At 34.2% G+C, this 19,214-nt stretch overlaps 2 protein-coding genes across 2 annotated transcripts; both read right to left on the bottom strand.

Annotated features, from left to right (window-relative positions):
• Nucleotides 1-7,521: 7,521 nt before the first annotated feature.
• LOC112093568 lies at nucleotides 7,522-8,106 on the bottom strand. Its single transcript, XM_024172263.1, has one exon. The coding sequence runs from the start codon at nucleotides 8,104-8,106 to the stop codon at nucleotides 7,522-7,524; it is 585 nt and encodes a 194-aa protein (XP_024028031.1).
• A 21-nt stretch (nucleotides 8,107-8,127) lies between these two features.
• LOC112093567 lies at nucleotides 8,128-9,243 on the bottom strand. Its single transcript, XM_024172262.1, has one exon. It carries the CDS (start codon nucleotides 9,241-9,243, stop codon nucleotides 8,128-8,130), a length of 1,116 nt encoding a protein of 371 aa, XP_024028030.1.
• Nucleotides 9,244-19,214: the final 9,971 nt, after the last annotated feature.

Raw genomic sequence — 19,214 nt, 5'->3', positions numbered from 1 at the left:
AAAAAAAAAAAAAAAAACACATGGATTTACTTTATAAAAACAATACAAGTATCACTATCCTCAATTAATTGAACAGCTGGTGATGCTTAAACCTGATAAAAGTTGGTCTTTTCATACATCACAGAAAAAGTACTACAACATGTAATACACATGGTCTTACTTTATACTAATAATACAGGTATTATGGTCCTCAATAAGTGAATAGCTGATGATGCTTATATTTTCTTTATATGAGCTGACAGAATGAATACTCGGGTTTATTACTTTTCTAATTTCTTCCCTGACAGAATGTGAAAGATTGCCCTTTGATTTACCAGAAGCAAAAGAAGAATTAGTAGCAGGGTATCAAACGGAATACTCGGGTTCCTCTTTTAGGTTAAGAAGATGTGAAAGTGCCTTTCTCTATATAAGAACGGTGTGTTTCAAGGTGTGAAGTGGGAGATAAGAGATTTTATAATTGAGGTTCAAAAAAATTCTGACTGTCAGTAGGAATTGTTTGTGGATTACGAACAGCTATAGTGGATGAACCTAATAAGATAGGATGCCGAAATTTTGTTAGGAATGAATTATAGTTTACTAACTGAGTCAGAGGTCTTTAAAAGTGATTTCGTTAGTCTTTAAATGCATAAACTCAATATAACCTTACGCGGTGCCGTAAGATAGTTTTATGGCCATTTGTTAAATTACTCTAGGACTATTACCAAACTCCGTGGTGCTCATTCGTTGGACACAACGGACATTTATTACCATAAGTGGTGCTACTATAAATACATGGACTCTTAATGGGGTGCTTATTTGTAAGGCATAATGGCATTATGTATTATATTAGTACCACTATCTATGCCTTACTCCTTGAGGACTATCTAACGGGCACCAAAAATCGGTACGCAGACTCTTCTACGGGGTGCTTATTTGGGGCATAATGGACTCTTTTCTTCCATTATGTGAGGACTATGAGATTGTTATTAGTTGTTATAGATTCTTTTTCTTATTATTCTTTTTTGCTTTATTTTTTATATTTTTTTTATTATTAACATTATTGTTGTTATTATTGAGCTTTTGGAAATCAATTGTTAATAGAACATTTTAATTATTTTAATGTTCCTTTGTTTATTTCTACGGTAATTGACACATATGATCCCTAATCTATTTAGTAAATAACAGTTCGGTCTCTATTTTTTTAATTTTGGCAAAACAACCCTTAAATTCTTAAAACATTGGAAATTTTCTGTCAAATTTTTAATAGAATGTGTCTCGTGTAATGCATGTGACCTCATGTGAAAGGGTATTTTAGTAAAATTACAAATTATTTATAATTTAGAATTAAATTAAATTCTCAAAAAAAAAAGAAAAAAAAAGAAATACTAAATAGATTAGGGGTTGCTTGACGGAAATTCTCAAACAAAAAAGAAATACTAAATTCTCAAAAAATCCTGTGAGAAATTTGAGGGAAAGGTTTAAATTGCCAATGCTTTAAGAATTTAGGGGCTGTTGTTCAAAAATTAAAAGAATAAGAATGAATTTGACACCTACTAAATGGATTATGGACCATTTGTGCCAATTATTCTTATTTTATTTTGTTGATTTAAAACCGAGTAGTCGGTATTTCTATTGGTGTATAGATTGTCATAATAGCTAGATTACAAAAATGTATTCAGTTGTCTCTTGGTAATACCCTCCAGCGAGGCTATGGATTTCCTTTTATGTGTAATAGTTATTTGAACTTGTATTATAGGATTAAATTCCTAAATGAATCTGTATTGAGGGATACTAAATATTGTTGGATTCTAAATGAGTGATGCATAATGAACGCCCCTTTATGATATTTTGCCTTATCTCTATGTTGGACATTTCGACACATATTTATTGTGGGTGTTAATTATTGATCGAATTGAAATTAGGGGATTCCTTCAAAAGTTTCATATTTGCGCAGGAATCTACATTTTAGAAACACTCAATAAATTTACCATTGAGTGCGGTTATGGGTCGTGACAATTCTTTTATGTGTAATAGTTATTTGAACTTGTATTATAGGATTAAATTCCTAAATGAATCTGTATTGAGGGATACTAAATATTGTTGGATTCTAAATGAGTGATGCATAATGAACGCCCCTTTATGATATTTTGCCTTATCTCTATGTTGGACATTTCGACACATATTTATTGTGGGTGTTAATTATTGATCGAATTGAAATTAGGGGATTCCTTCAAAAGTTTCATATTTGCGCAGGAATCTACATTTTAGAAACACTCAATAAATTTACCATTGAGTGCGGTTATGGGTCGTGACAATTAATTTCTTTCTTTTATTTTTTATGATTTCTTTGTTTTAGCAATTTTGAATTTTTCATTTAAATTTAGAATATTTGGATGATGTGCAGTGTTTGGTCTTGGGAGAAAATTATTTTCAACAGTATCAGTGTTCAAGCAAAGGTTAGAATTGTTTCCGCTCTGCTAGCTAGTTTGATCAAAATCGGTTTTGTTTGGCCATTTTCAGGGTTTTTTTTTTTTTTTTTTTGTTAATAAAGGGTCGAAATTGTGTAAAATTAAGAAAATAGTGGGTTTTGTTTTTATTATCAACTTAGTGGTTAATTACTGATTAAGTACTTAATCTATCACTAATTAAATTTAGTTATCACTGATCATTGGTAAGGAGGAATATATTTTACTGATCATGACAAGGAAGAATCAAGAAAATACAGTAATAGGGAAAATGACGTCAGGTTTGGAACCTAAGAATGTGTCCAGGTTCGAGTATCAGGTTTGGAAAGTTTCAGACTTAATGATGATTGATTCGTCTGGTTTTAAGAAAGATATCTGTAACAGCTATGTTGCAGTTATTGTTGCAACAAGGATTTGCAACAGATTTGATTCTGCGGATTAAATGAAGATGTCGTTAAGCTGTGATCTTTCTGCCTATTTATTGAAAGAATTTCTCCAGTAAAGTTAGGCCTTTGGAGTTGTCTTTGATGTGTCGTGAGATAGGTGAGTGCTTGTGCTTTTATTCAAGAGAAATGATTTGAGAGTGTTTTTTGAGCGAAAAACTTAGTTGGAAGGATTCCAACGTAAAGAGTTGAGGGGATCTCGCTGGTTAAGTCCATAGGAAAATTACAAGTTCATAGGCGTCTTCTTAGAGAGGGAGTCTCGGGTAGTTTAAGACCAATTGAGTTCTAGAAAGTTCTTAGTGGATTGATCATTTTCTGGGCGAGGCCCCGCAGAATAGGTTGTTAACCGAACCGCGATACCATTTCTCTTGTGTTCATTAAATTTACGTCTTTGCATAATTTATATTGTCTTATAAAGTATTTCAAGACACAAACCGGTACTTACATTTGGTATCAGAGAGGGTCACTCATGTGTATTTCAGTGAGATCTTTGTGTACTGGTTGTCTTTGCAGGTATGGATGTCATGAGAGAAGGAGGATCGGTGAACAAACCACCGTTTCTGGAAGGGTTTAATTACCCTTATTAGAAGGCTCGCATGAAAGCTTTCATCAAAGCGATTGATGAGAAGGCATGGAGATCTATCTTAACTGGTTGGACACATCCAACAACTAAAGATGATAAAGACAATACTGTTCCGAAGCCAGCAGAAGAATGGTCCATTGATGAGGACAAGCTGGCAAACAACAATTCAAAAGCAATGAACGCCATCTTCAATGCTGTGGATGTCAATCAATTTAAATTGATTTCCATGTGTGAAACTGTAAAAGAAGCTTGGGATATTCTTCAAACTACGCATGAAGGTATGGATACTGTGAAGGCTTCAACGCTTCAAATGCTCACAACTCGCTTTGAACGTTTACGAATGGTGGGGGATGAGTGCATTGTTGATTTCAACTCAAAACTTTGTGATATTACCAATGAAGCCTTTGCCCTTGGAGAAAAATATTCTGACGCCAAATTGGTGAAGAAGACCTTGATGTCACTTCCAGCACGTTTTGCTTATAAAGTGACATCCATCGAAGAAGCAAAAAACGTGGAGAAAATGAGACTTGATGAACTCATAGGTAATCTTCAAACCTTTGAAATGAGTTTTAAAGATCAAAAGAAAAGTAGAGGAATTTCCCTTCAAGCAGATTATGAAGACTTGTCCATTAAAGATGAAACCGATGAAGATGAGGACAAGAATGAGTCTCTTGCATTACTCATAAAAAACTTCAACAAAATGTTGAGAAAGATTAACATGAAAGGTGGAATCAGTGAAAATTCAAAGAACAGAAATTCTCAAAAGAAAACTTTTAACTCTCAGCGTTTTGAAGAAATGAAAAGAAACAAGGGCATACAATGTTGAGAGTGTGAAGGGTTCGGACATATACAAGCAGAATGTACAAACATTCTCAAGAAGAGAAACAAGGCTGCAATGGTATCAACGTGGAGTAATGACTCGGATGAAAGTCAAGAGGATGCAGATGATCACACCAGCAATTTTGTGGCCTTCACTGTAAGTAATGAATTTTTAAATAATAATTTGTTGGACACTGATAATGCTATTACAGAGTCTGTTACAGCAGCTTCTGCAACAACCTCTAGTGGAGTTGTTGATGATACAGGTTCCAAGGACGATACTGAAGGTGATAGTGACGATGATGACCTGAGTGTTGAGAAGATACATGAGGCTTATAAGAAGATGAACAACAAGTGGCTTGTTGTTTGTAATAGAAATAAATCTCTAAAAGATGAAGTCACTATCATAACAAAGTTAAGAGATAAGTTAAAGAAGGCTGCAACAAATTATGAAATCTTGGCAACAAAGCATCAGAGAAAGCTTGTTGAAACCAGATTCAAATTGGAGCAGACCCAGAAGAATTTAAGAATGCTGAATTCGGGAACTGCAAAATTAGATCACCTTCTTTCACAACAGAAAACTAGTAGTGATCATTCAGGGATTGGATACAAGGGTCGCGGAATCTCTAGAAAGACTGTTTTTGTGAAAGAAGCCACCAGAACGCAGGCATTTCAGAAATCACAGGTAGGATCAGGTAAGAAGTGTGTTGCAAGACCTGTTGCAAAAAGACAAACAACAAATAGGTATGTCCCTATTTGTCATTTTTACAATATTCCTGGACATATTCGACCATGGTGTTTTAAATACATAAATGCTATTAATAAAGGCTTGAATGTGGAGTATGGAGAATCAAATGAAAGTTTGCTTATACTAGATATATGAATGTTTATTGTAGATCAAAATGTCTTCTAGCGCATTATCATCGATACTTAATAAACACAACTTAACTGGCGAGAATTTTACCGATTGGAAAAGGAACCTAAAGATCGTCCGAACCTTTGAGAAACTGAATTTCGTACTCAATACACCTTGTCCTCCGGAGCCACCTGTTGATGCTCCTAATGAGGTTTTCGTAGCGTATCAACGCTGGAAGGACTCTGACGATATGGCTCACTGTTATATGATGGCGAGCATGTCTATTGTGCTACAAGCACAACATGAAGATTACATAACTGCTCGTCAGATTATGGATAATCTTGAGGACATGTTCGGTGGCCCAGCCGCTGAAAAATGTTGGGAAGCCCTAAGTAACCTCATTAACTGCAGACAGAAGGCTGGGTCTTCCATAAAGGAACATATGCTGAAGGTGATAGGCTATTTGGCTGAAGTTCAGACTAAAGGGGCCGACATCGATGCTGAGTCTCAATTGACCATGATCTTTGAGACTGTGTCGAAGGAGTATATTCCGTTTAGGGCAACGTTCAATTTGAGCGCTAGATAGAATATAACCTTGACAGAGTTGATGCAAGAACTCCAAAAGTTCGAGCGGATGATCAACGGGTCGACTATTGTGGAGGCCAACTTTGCTGAGGCATCTTCCTCCAAACCCTCTCCAGGGAATGGAAAGAAGAACCGAGTAGCTAAGAAGGAGTGTTCTTCAGTTCCGCCAAACAAGGGCAAGAAAAAGAAGAAGAAGAACCCGAACAAGCTTAAGTGCTTTCATTGCGGGAAGGTGGGGCACATGAAGAAGAATTGCAAAGACTACCTAGCCGCTAAAGGCAAAGGAGATGAGTGTGATCTTTTGATTGTGGAAGCATGTCTGGTTGAGGAATCCAGTGACAATTGGGTCATAGATTCTGGAGCAACTAATTATGTGTGTGTTTCTCCGCAGGGGTTCAAGCAAACGAGAAGTCTTCTAAATGATAGCTTCACGTTGAGGATGGGCGATGGAACACTAGTGTTGGCTAAAGCAGTGGGAGACGTCCATCTTTATTTTGATAGTTATAGGAGTTTATTTTTGCGAGACTGTTTTTATGTTCCTCAATTTAAGAGGAATCTTATTTCTGTTGCTTGTTTATTTAAGGATTCTTATTCAGTTTCTTTTAATAATAAAGTTGTGATTCGTAAAAACAAGTCTTTTATCTGTGATGGATGGATGCAAAATAATCTATATTTTATCAAACCTAAGATGGACTCACTGCTAAACACTAAAGTTGTTAATAACTCTAAAAGGCTTAAAACTTCTCACTCTAATGAGACATATCTTTGGCATTTGCGACTTCGTCTGTTCTTGGTCTATTCTAGGTTTTTTCATTTCTAACAAATTTTTTTTCTCTTTTATAAACTACAATGTTTATTAATACCCAAAAAGTCCAAAAAAGATGAAAAAAATGTATCTTTTCTAATTTTTTACAAGAGTCTGTTCTTGGTCTGTTCTTAGTCTGTTCTCGGTCTGTTCTAGGTTTTTTCATTTCTAACCAATTTTTTTTTTCTCTTTTATAAACTACAATGTTTATTAATACCCAAAAAGTCCAAAAAATATGAAAAAATGTATGTTTTCTAATTTTTTACAAGAGTATGTTCTTGGTCTGTTCTTAGTCTGTTCTCGATCTGTTCTAGGTTTTTTCTTTTCTAAATAATTTTTTTTTCTCTTTTATAAATTACAATGTTTATTAATACCCAAAAAGTCCAAAAAATATGAAAAAAATGTATCTTTTCTAATTTTTTACAAGAGTTTGTTCTTGATTTGTTCTTGGTCTATTCTTGGTTTGTTCTTGGGTTTTTCATTTCTAACCAATTTTTTTTTCTCTTTTATAAACTACAATGTTTATTAATACCCAAAAAGTCCAAAAAATATGAAAACTGTATGTTTTTTAATTTTTTACAAGAGTCTGTTTTTGGTCTATTCTTAGTCTGTTCTCGGTTGGTTCTGGTCTGTTCTTGCTATGTTAGTCGGTTCTGGTCTGTTCTTGCTATATTAGTCAGTTCTGGTCGCCAGTGCCACCCCCCGTGCGCCAGTGCCCCCCCGCGCATGCCAGTTCCCCCCCCGCACAGCCTTTTGTGGGACTGGTTTGATGTTTTCTAAAAAAAAAAAAAAACATTATTGTTTAAAAATTTGGGCAGCATTTCCCCATAAATATAAGCTTCCCCAAAGCGATAATAACCTGCTGAATACATTTAACAACCCGGTGAATATAATAAGTGTAAATACATTGTAACACCAAAATTGTAACACCAAAATTTATAAGTCATGATTACATCGGTGCGTTCTTACATTTCTTCTGATAGTGTCTATATTCCACACCTAGCACATCGATTCTGTCTTCGTGTGAACTCACCTATGCTGGGAATGCGTTTTTGCTTTGGCCTGCCCCTCTTTGTTACAACTCGCGGTGGAAGAAGGTAAACTTCCTTTACGTGATTCGGAATATCCCATTGCAAAGTATCCGGCACAGGATAGATTGTCTCAGCATACGCAAGAGCCCAAGCTTCTGTCCTGTAGTATTTTGAGCATAAATCATAGAGTGACATTCCTACTTCTCTACAACATGATATTGCATGCTCACATGGTATCTGCTCAAGGTCGAACACACGACAAGTGCAACTCTTCGCTCCAATGTTGACAATTGCAGTGGCCTCTCCACCTGTCACTTGGAACTCAACAGTATTAAGTCTTGTGGCCGTTAGAAATCCCGCTTTGTTGTGCCTCTCACGAAGAGTTTTTTCCACACTTGGCTTTAATAATGTTTTAGTTTTAGAAGCTTCAACCCGCCTGTTATTAAACCACTCTGACATCTTCGCTTGTATAAAATTAAAGAGGGTAATGACAGGATAATCTCGAACATCTTTGAGCATTGCATTAACTGGCTCAGACATGTTTGTGGTCATAATATTATATCAATTTCCTTTAAAATGAGCACGAGACCACATTTCAAAACGAACTTGCTCCTGTAGGTATCTAGCAATACTGGGATATCTTGCAGACAACTCATCAAACAAGACTGAAAACTCGTCAATGCGGTAGGCCTCAGCGGTTTTAAAGATCAATGGCAGAACACCGCTGCATATGAAATTACTCTTGATGTTTTGAGACACATGCCATGTGCAACAATTGTGATGTGCTAATGAATAAACTGTAGACAATGCATTACTTATACTTTGATTCCTATCAGAAATAAAAACTAATTCCTCAGAATCAGTGATAATCACCTTCAAGTTCGAGAAGAACCATGTCCAGGATGCATCAGTCTCTGAGTGTACAATGGCCCATGCGATGGGATAACAATGACGTTCATTATCCTGTGCAGTGGCAACTAACAACGTACCTCTGAATTTTCCCTTCAACCACGTTCCATCAACACTGATAACTTTCCTCATGCAACCAAAACCTCGTATACAAGGTCCATATGGTAGGAAAAGATAGATAAAACGGTTCTGTTCATCAAAATGAATATTGGTGATGCTGTCATGATTAGTAAAAGACACCATATTAAAGTATGATGGGAGCTTAGTGAAGCTTTCTTCGGCCATACCTCTTACGAGTTGAAGTGCATGCTCACGAGTCTTCCATCCTTTGTAATAACTGAAGTCCGTCCCGAATTCGTCACGGGCATATTTCTGAATTGATTTCGGAACCGGACCCTGTTTGACCCCTATAAATTGGTTTTTCATGCAACTTCCAATAACGGAGTACGTTGCTTGCCTGTGCTTCGCTGAACGCTTTTCTAACGAGCAAGAGTGAACACCATTATACTTACGGATTACAAACATGTTCGACAGTCTCAATTTGCAGGCTCGGATACGCCACACACATCTCGGATCCACACACTCTACTACAAGCACGTCTTTATTTGATTTTGTTGTTTGAAACTCAAACTTCCCTTTCAAAGCTATTAAATGCAGCTTTTCCTTCAAATCATTCTTACTTGTAAAGTACTGACCAACTTCTAAGCGGTTGTGGCTCTCGCTGTGGCTGTGACTCTGGTTGTGGTTGTGACTATGGTGGAATATCATTACGAGTCAAAAACTCATCTGTAGCTACATTACCCATAAAATCACGATAAAAAAAATCATCATGCAAAGGATTTCTCCTAATGTTGACTCCATCAAGATGTTCTTCGGGATTCATAACCTTCCCATCCACTATCACGTATAGCGGTACCTCGTGTGCTATATCCCTGAAGAATAACAAATCATTATTGTCTTTCATTACAACAGGCAACGATATCTGTTTCAAATTCGGTACCCATGATAACTGCAAAGAATGTTTTTGCCCATCAATTCTGCATTTTCTACAAATCTTATCAACGAAGGTTTCGAGAGTATCCTTCTCATCCATATATATGCCAATTAAATTACAATCTGTATGCCACACCCAACAACTTTCAGTCTCATCCCATTTTCCTCCAATGTCAAAAAAAATCCTCCACTGAGCCATTATTTAGATTTTAAAACTGCAAAAATTTAATCAAGATAATAATATGTCATTAAACCAAACCAAATATCCCACGACCAGACTAAGAACATACCATATAATGAGAACAGACCAAGAACAAACCATATAATAAGAATAACCCAAGAACAGACCAAGAACAGACTAAGAACCGACTGTGCAATAAGAACAGACTAAAAACTGACCGTGCAATAAGAACAGACCAAGAACAGACCATCAACAGACTAGAACCGACCATGCAATAAGAACAGATCAAGAACAGACCATGAACCGACCATGTTATAAGAACAGATCAAGAACAGACCAAGAACAGACCACGAACCGACCATGTTATAAGAACAGACCAAGAACAGATCAAGAACTGACCATGTTATAAGAACAGACCAAGAACAGACCACGAACCGACCATGTTATAAGAACAGACCAAGAACAGACCACGAACCGACCATGTGATAAGAACAGACCAAGAACAGACCAAGAACAGACCACGAATCGACCATGTTATAAGAACAGACTAAGAACAGACCGCGAACCGATCAACCTTTTTTTTTCAAAATTCAGTAGATCTTCATCATATCAGACAATGTAAACTAGTCTTTTAACATGTAAAATTACTATTTTAATGGATTTTTAACATTTTTAACTACATTCTCATCTTAAAAACATATGAACAACAATGAAAAACACCACGAGAGATATAGAAAATGAAAGACTTATTTAGTAGCTCTTCTTCAAACTTCGTTTTGGACGAGAAAAAAACGTTGAATGGGCAAGATAATAATGTTAATGAGGTTATGCGACGACGATGACTTGAGAAGAAGAGAGGAGAAATTGAAGGCGGCTGGGAGAACAAAATGGCGCGAAATGGAAGAGGAGGAGGAGAAAGAAAACCCTAAAAGCATAATTAATGACGTGGAATGCTGATGTGGAAGTTAGATTATTTACTCAATTTATTTTTTTGTGGTTTATTTACTTAAAAACACATTTTACTTAGTCTATTTATACAAAGTTCTCCCTATTTTTTTGGTTTTTTTTTTCCTTTTTTTTTCTTTTTTAAGATCGATTATCAGACTAAAATCGTTACTCTGTTGAGTTGTCTATGATGAATAGTGCTGTTTGTCAAACTAATAAGTATCACTTTTTTTATTTGGAAAAGATAACTGACTCGTAATTTTTGTAGTACTGAATTATCGAGTCATGCTTCTAATATCTTATCAAACAATTAATTGATGACATTCAAACGTCTATTTTTGTGTTTTATTTAAAAAAAATAACTTATCTGTCACTTCACTTCTCTTCTCCAGATGAGGAAAGAGAAAGAAGAAGCCTAATTCTAGTCTAAAGAAAGAAAGAGAAAGTTTCTCTGACGATTTGAGTAGTAATATAATGACACGATTTAAAATATGTATAAAATTAATAGATTTATATTTATTATAAATGAGTTTAGATTATAATTAAATTGACACGATTAACACAATTAATAAATAAATTAAGTTAAAATTGACCTTTTAATATAGAGTGACACGAATTGATACGATTAACTATATGTGTCATCTGTAATGTAATGATATGTGATATACCATGAAAGCTTATATGACATATTAAATATAAATGATGTGAATTTTAATATTTATACGTAAAATTCATTTATTTTTCTTAAAGAAAATGATAAATTGACCAATATACATGTTAAACATGTCATGATCGTGTTAAACACATCATTATTATATTAGTTATTTATTCAACCTATTAATTTAAACGGCTTATACAGGTTGACATGATTAACACGATTAATAAATGATTCGTATTTGAATTAATATTTTTAACAAGTTTAATAAACAGGTCGTGTTTTAATTGATATTTACTGACACGATTAATAAATTTATTGACACGAATACGACTCAATAACACAAATTGTCACCTCAAAAAGAATCAGAGTTGAAAGAAGAAAGAGAAAAAAAAAATTAAAAATCAAAAGTTAAAATTTGAAAATAAAAAATTGAAAATTGAGAATGACCTATTAATATCTAATAATTAATAAATCTGATATTTACTCTCAAAGGTATCAAAACTTGGTTTACTACAATTTCTGGTAATTATCAAGTTTCTCCACTATTAAGTTAATCCCGTCTATACGACTTTTGAACTTATCATATGATTTATCATCTCTATCGATAAATCTTAAGAAGTATCCCTCAACACTCTTTTGCTCATAAGAAGCATATTCCTTCAATACATTAGACGTGAAGTTCTGTTAGAACAAAGCTAAAATTTTCCTCATTACTATATTTTCTTGATATCTCCTTGTCATGATTAGTAGAATAACTAAAATAAATTAGTGATAGATTAAGTACTTAATCAGTAATTAACCACTAAGTTAATAATAAAAAGCAAACCGACTATTTTCCTAATTTTACACAATTTCGACCATTTATTTAAAAAACAACCCTTAAAATGGCCAAACAAAACCAATTTTGATCAAACTAGCTAGCAGTTCGGAAACAATTGTAACCTTTGTCTTGGTTGAAAATGATTTTCTCCCAAGACCAAACACTGCACATCATCCAAATATTCTAAATTTAAATGAAAAATTCAAAATTGCTAAAAAAAGAAATCATAAAAAATAAAAGAAAGAAATTAATTGTCATGACCCATAACCGCACTCAATGGTAAATTTATTGAGGGTTCGTTTAGTTCGATGATACAAACTTTTAATTTAACTTAAGATGTAATTTTATGTAAAAAAATTTCACTGTAGCAAAAAAATTAAATGTGACTGCTTCTGAAAAGTTTTTACTGCAATAAACTCGAATTATAAACTTAAATCAGTAAAATAAATGAGGCTTAAGTCTTTCTAAAATGTAGATTCCTGCGCAAATATGAAACTTTTGAAGGAATCCCCTAATTTCAATTCGATCCATAACACCCACAATAATGTGTCAACATGTCAATCATAGAGCTAAGACAAAATATCATAAAGGGGCGTTCATTATGCATCACTCATTTACATGCAGTAATATTTGGAGACGTTTGGTTAGAGGATTCATACTATGATTTGAATCATAGTTCATGGTTCGCTACAATGTTTTCTCTTACAAAAAATAAACGTAAATAAAAAATAGTTCTAATCTCATGATTTTAATCCACAAAATAAATGTTTCCCGCAATACAGATTCATTTAGGAATTTAATCCTAATACAAGTTCAAATAATTATTACACATAAAAGGAAATCCATAGCCTCGCTGGAGGGTATTACCAGGAGACAACTGAAAACGTTTTTGTAATCTAGCTATTAGTGCTGAAACTTTGGACGAGCCGCCCGTGACCACCGAAAAGTCTGAATTTTTGCCTGAGTACCGAACCCAAACTACCCGATAATTCAGGCTGCCTGACCCGACCCGAAAATTGCCCATGAACGGGCTTCAGGCAGGGGGTGCCTGCCCGTGCTCGGTCGGGCTGCCCGATGCCCGACCAGCTGCCCGAATTTTCAAAATTTTTTTTATATTATATTTTTATGTTGTATTTGTATAATTACAATGTGTATATTACAATTTAAAATTTGAAATGAACACACGAACTATATAAAAAAAATTATTTCTACATTGATTTATAAATTTATAATTCATGATTGCCTCGTTAAAAACCTTACCAAGAAAAACCCAATTGGGATAAAAACTTGGTAAGGGAAAAAGAGTGCAATTATTGTAGAACAAATTACAAATTTGATGAACTTACAAAGTCTATACAAGATTACAATAACACTATACAAATTAGAAATTACAAAGTAAATAAATATTTACAAATTAGAAAAATAAAATTTAATTTGAAGCAGAATGATCATCTTGAAAATTAAAAGTTAATCAATTAAATTCATCGATCCATTCTTGGTTTGCCGGTGTTTTATGTTGTATTTGTATAATTACAATGTGTATATTACAATTTAAAATTTGAAATGAACACACGAACTATATAAAAAAAATTATTTCTACATTGATTTATAAATTTATAATTCATGATTGCCTCGTTAAAAACCTTACTAAGAAAAACCCAATTGGGATAAAAACTTGATAAGGAAAAAAGAGTGCAATCGTTGTGGGACAAATTACAAATTTGATGAACTTACAAAGTCTATACAAGATTACAATAACACTATACAAATTAGAAATTACAAAGTAAATAAATATTTACAAATTAGAAAAATAAAATTTAATTTGAAGCAGAATGATCATCTTGAAAATTAAAAGTTAATCAATTAAATTCATCGATCCATTCTTGGTTTGCCGGTGAGATTGTATCGTGTAAGCGTTGGTTGGAACGGTCCCAATCCTTGATGCATAACAAAGCTTCAACAATATCCTGCTGCAATGTGTTTCTCCGTTCTTCAAGTATTCGGCCGATTGTACTGAATGCTTGTTCGGCTGCAACAGTGGAGACTAAGATCGAAGAAATATCCATTGCCAGTCGCGTTAGGATTGGCCAAGTTAATGCTCGTGCCCTCCACCACTCAACCAAATCAAACATTTCACTACTGTCTATAACTAAGCCTTCACTCAGGTACGCCATTAACTTGTTGAATCAGCCGCCACCTCTTGATGAAGATCCACGCCCAGATTCTTCTTGACCTTGAGTCATCATCGTCGTCTTCTTCTTCTTCTTAGACAACCCGAAAACATTCAAGAATGAATGCGGATTGTCATCTCGTTGTTGCGATTGTTCAACACGATGTGTGTTTCTAAACCTACTTTCGTAAGAAATATATAGAGAATATATTTTTTCCTTTATAATAGAAAATTGGTCAGTAGTGTCGATAGCTAAAAATTCACCTAAGTTATCTAATCCACTTTCTAAACCTTCTAATTTTAATCTAAGGCAAAAAATAACACCGAAACCATACAACATGGGTAATTTAGACCAATATTTTTTAAACTTCTTTTCCATAGAGGCGATAGGAACTCCTAAAACCTCGTGTGTCCTAAATTCACTACATAAAATAGACATTCTTAAAAGTTCTCCTAACGCTAATGGTGAAGTTGGGTGACAAGTTCCACTAAGCTTTAAGGTAACCTCGTGAAATCTACCTAAAAAGTTATTCAAAAGTTCGGCAATTTGCCAATCAGTTTCATCTATAAATCATGTTCCTAATTTTGCACTAACATAATTTGTTATAGCATCTTTATAGGGGATGCATTGTTTAAGCATTATGTAAGTAGAGTTCCATCTTATGGGCATATCTAAGGCTAATGCTCTAGGATTTTGATTACATGCTTGTAGAAATCTAAACCAATCTTGTATTCTTCGATTACTACCTTGAATCCAAGTAATGTTATCTCTAATTCTTTTAATATGACTTGACATTGATTTTAAACCGGACTTTACTATTAAATTAATTATATGACATGCACAACGTTGGTGAAATATATCATTATTACCGAATAAACTTAAATCATTTTCAAAAAGTTCTATTGCTTTAGTATTTGCAGTTGCATTGTCTAATGTTATGACCATTATTCTATCTCTTAAGCTATATTCATCAATAACAGATAAAATTGTGTTATATATTAAATTGGCAGTATGTGATCTTATAACACATTTGAAACCTAAGACACTCTTATCCAAATTAAAACCTTTATAATAATGTCCGGTTACAACTAAATAATCCTTGTTGGCAACAGCGGACCAAATATCCGCTGTTAACACAACGCAACCGCTAGTAGAGTGTAGAAGGTTGATTAATGCTTCCTTTTCTTGTTTATATAATTTTAATGCATCTTTCCTAAGAGTAGTTCTAGAAAAAAATTGTGCATTAGGATTATGTATAATTTTAATATACAACTGCCAATTTCTTTGTTCAATAAAACTTAGTGGTTGATCTAATGTGGCTATTAATCATGTCATTCCCATACGATCAACTTGCGGATCGTATTTTCACGTGCTTAGACCTCTAGAAAAAAATTGTGCATTAGGATTATGTATAATTTTAATATACAACTGCCAATTTCTTTGTTCAATAAAACTTAGTGGTTGATCTAATGTGGCTATTAATCATGTCATTTCCATACGATCAACTTGCGGATCGTATTTTCACGTGCTTAGACCGCCGATTTGGCGGTCAAACGATAATTACGTTTGGCGGAGATCAGCTCCGTCTCTTTACTTTTGAAGACACTTTTCAGAGTATCTTCTTAAGTGTGTAATGCCGTGAATAGCGTTACCTTGTAATTTCTCATCACAATATTTACATTGAGCTATGTATTTAATGTTACCGTTATTTTCGACATCTTCGAATGTGTTGAAGTGCTTCCAAACTGCTGAGGTGCACTTACATTTCTTCTTAGAACTTGCAACACTTGCACTAGTACTACCGCTTACCTCTCCTCCACGGCCACCAATGCCACCATCATTACGTCCCCGACCTCTAGTACGCCCACTAGGGGTCGGATTTGCAGTTTCATCAGCAACTCTTTCCATAGTTTGCGATTCCTGCATTTGAAAAACATTAGAAAATTACCCTTCTTTGATGTTGAATTGGGCATCAATGGGAATATCACTACCATAACTAAAAGAAGCCATTATGAAAAATAAGAGAGATTGAGAGCGCTTTGAGAGAAATTAAATGAGATGAAGAGAGATTTAAGCGAGATTAAGAGAGATTAAGAGAAATTGAGAGAGAATGAGAGTTTTTGGGTGAGGAAAATAGTTGGGGGGAGGGGGGGTATTTATAGGAAAATTTTTGGGTTGAAACAAAAAAATTTTCCCCCAAAAATTCGGGTCCAACGGCTAGTATAATTTTCGGGCAGTTCATGCAGCTTTCGGGCAGGTCGGGCAACGGTAAAAATCCGACCGTTGGGTTTGATTTTTCGGGCAAAATTCAGGTTCGGGTCGGGTTCGGGCAAAAAAGATCCGTTTGGTTTAAAATTCGAGCATTTTCGGGCTAACGGTCAAAAAAATTCGGGCAATCGGGTCATGCCGGAAAATTTAAAAAAATTCCGGCGAACGGCGGGGGACGACTTCTCCATGGCGGCGGGCAGTCGGGGAGGATGAATATTTTCGGGCTGCCCGAACCCATGCCTGAAAATACCATGGTCGGGCGGCAAGAGGCACCGGGCATGCCCGCCGCCCGAATTTGCAGCACTACTAGCTATTATGACAATCTATACACCACCTGAAGGAAAAGGGAGAGGTGAGCCAATAATCTATTACCATCATATCAGATTATAGCATTTTCTTAGCACTTTGTATTAACTTTTCATTGCTAATTATAATAGATAAATAGTGGAGGACTAGTAGAGGGTAATAATTTTAGTTTTCTTGAGCGATGTAAACCTAGTCAGGGTTGTTTATTTATTTATTTAGTTTTAGAGTTAGTTAAGGATTTTAAGGTTACTTTGACAGTTATTTTTTCTCTAATTTCAAAATAATAATAATAATAATAATAATAATAATATTTATTGTACTTGTATCAACATTTTTTCTTTTTTTGAGCCCACAAGTATCAAGATCTCCTAAAACGTCTTAATTAGATTGACACCCTCAAAAAGAGACTTTCATAACAAGCCCCTAACCCATCTTCTTTGGTTTTTTTTTTTATATGTTCTGACATGATTAATAAACGGGTTGACCCGAACATGACCCCTTAATATAAATTGTCACCTCTAAGAGAAACAGAGTTTAAAGAAGAGAGAGAAAAAAAAATTAAAAATCAAAAGTTAAAATTTGAAAACAAAAAATTGAAAATTGAGAATGACCTATTAATTTCCAATGATTGATATATCTGATATTTACTCTCAAAGGTATCAAAACTTGGTTTACTACAATTTCTCTGGTAATTATCAAGGCTCCGTTTATTTTACCGATTCGAATTTAGAATTCGAGTTTTGTTTCAGTAAAAAGCTCTCAGAAATAGTCACGTCTAAGGGCCCGTTTAGTTCGCTGATTCGAGTTTTTAATTCGAGTTTAGATGTGATTTTATGTGAGAGCTTTTTACTGTAGCAAAAAAGTTAGATGTGATTGTTTGTGAGAGCTTTTTACTGTAGCAAAACTCGAATTCTAAACTCGAATCAGCGAAATGAACGGGGCCTAATTTTTTTAAAACAGTAAAAAACTCTCACATAAAGTCACATCTTAACTCGAATTAAAAACTCGAATCAGCGAACTAAACAGGTTTCAAATTTCTCCACTATTAAGTTAATCCCGTCTATACGACTTTTGGACTTATCATATGATTTATCATCACTATCGATAAATCTTAAGATGTAACCCTCAACACTTTTTTGATCATAAGAAGCATCTTCCTTCAATTCATTAGACGGTGAAGCTGTTTCCAAACCTGACGTCATTAATGAAGGACGTGAAGTGCTATTAGAAACAAAGCTAAAATTTTCCCCATTACTGTATTTTCTTCATTCTTCCTTGTCAAGATCAATAGAATAAATTCCTCCTTGCCAATGATCAGTGATAACTAAAATTAATTAGTGATAGATTAAGTACTTAATCAGTAATTAACCACTAAGTTGATAATAAAGAGAAAACCGACTATTTTCTTAATTTTACACAATTTCGACCCTTTATTAACAAAAAAGAAACAAAAAAAAAAACCCTGAAAATGGCCAAACAAAAACAATTTTCATCAAACTAGCTAGCAGTGCGGAAACAATTCTAACCTTTGCTTGAACACTGATACTGTTGAAAATCATTTTCTCCCAAGACCAAACACTGCACATCATCCAAATATTCTAAATTTAAATGAAAAATTCAAAATTGCTAAAAAAAAGAAATAATAAAAAATAAAAGAAAGAAATTAATTGTCACGACCCATAACCGCATTCAATGGTAAATTTATTAAGGGTCCGTTTAGTTCGATAATTCTAGTTTTTAATTCGAGTTAAGATGTGACTTTATGTGAAAGTTTTTTACTGTAACAAGAAAGTTAAATGTGACTGTTTCTAAAAAGTTTTTACTATAATAAACTCAAATCGGTAAAATGAACTAGACTTAAGTCTTTCTAAAATGTAGATTCCTGCACAAATATGAAAGAATCCCCTGATTTGAAATCGATCAATAACAACCACAATAATGTGTCTACATGTAAAACATAGAGATAAGACAAACTATCATAAAGAGGCGTTCATTATGCATCACTCATTTACATCCAAGAATATTTAGTATCCATCAATACAGATTCATTTAGGAATTTAATCCTATAATACAAGTTCAAATAACTATTACACATAAAAGGAAATCCATAGCCTCGCTGGAGGGTATTACCAAGAGACAACTGAAAATATTTTTGTAATCTAGCTATTATGACAATCTATACACCACCTGAAGGAAAAGGGTGAGGTGAGGCAAGCCCAATAGAAATACCGACTACTCAGTTTAAAATCAACAAAATAAAAAGAGTGTAATTGGCACAAATAATCTCTAATCTATTTAGTAAGTGTCAATTTGATCTCTATTCTTTCAATTTTGGAAAAACAATTCCTAAACACTTAAAGCGTTGGCAATTTAAACATTTCTGTCAAATTTCTCACG

The sequence above is a fragment of the Morus notabilis genome, unplaced genomic scaffold (assembly GCF_000414095.1).
Source record: "Morus notabilis unplaced genomic scaffold, ASM41409v2 Scaffold831, whole genome shotgun sequence".
NCBI lineage: Eukaryota > Viridiplantae > Streptophyta > Magnoliopsida > Rosales > Moraceae > Morus > Morus notabilis.
This window is presented reverse-complemented; position numbering and strand designations above follow the sequence as displayed.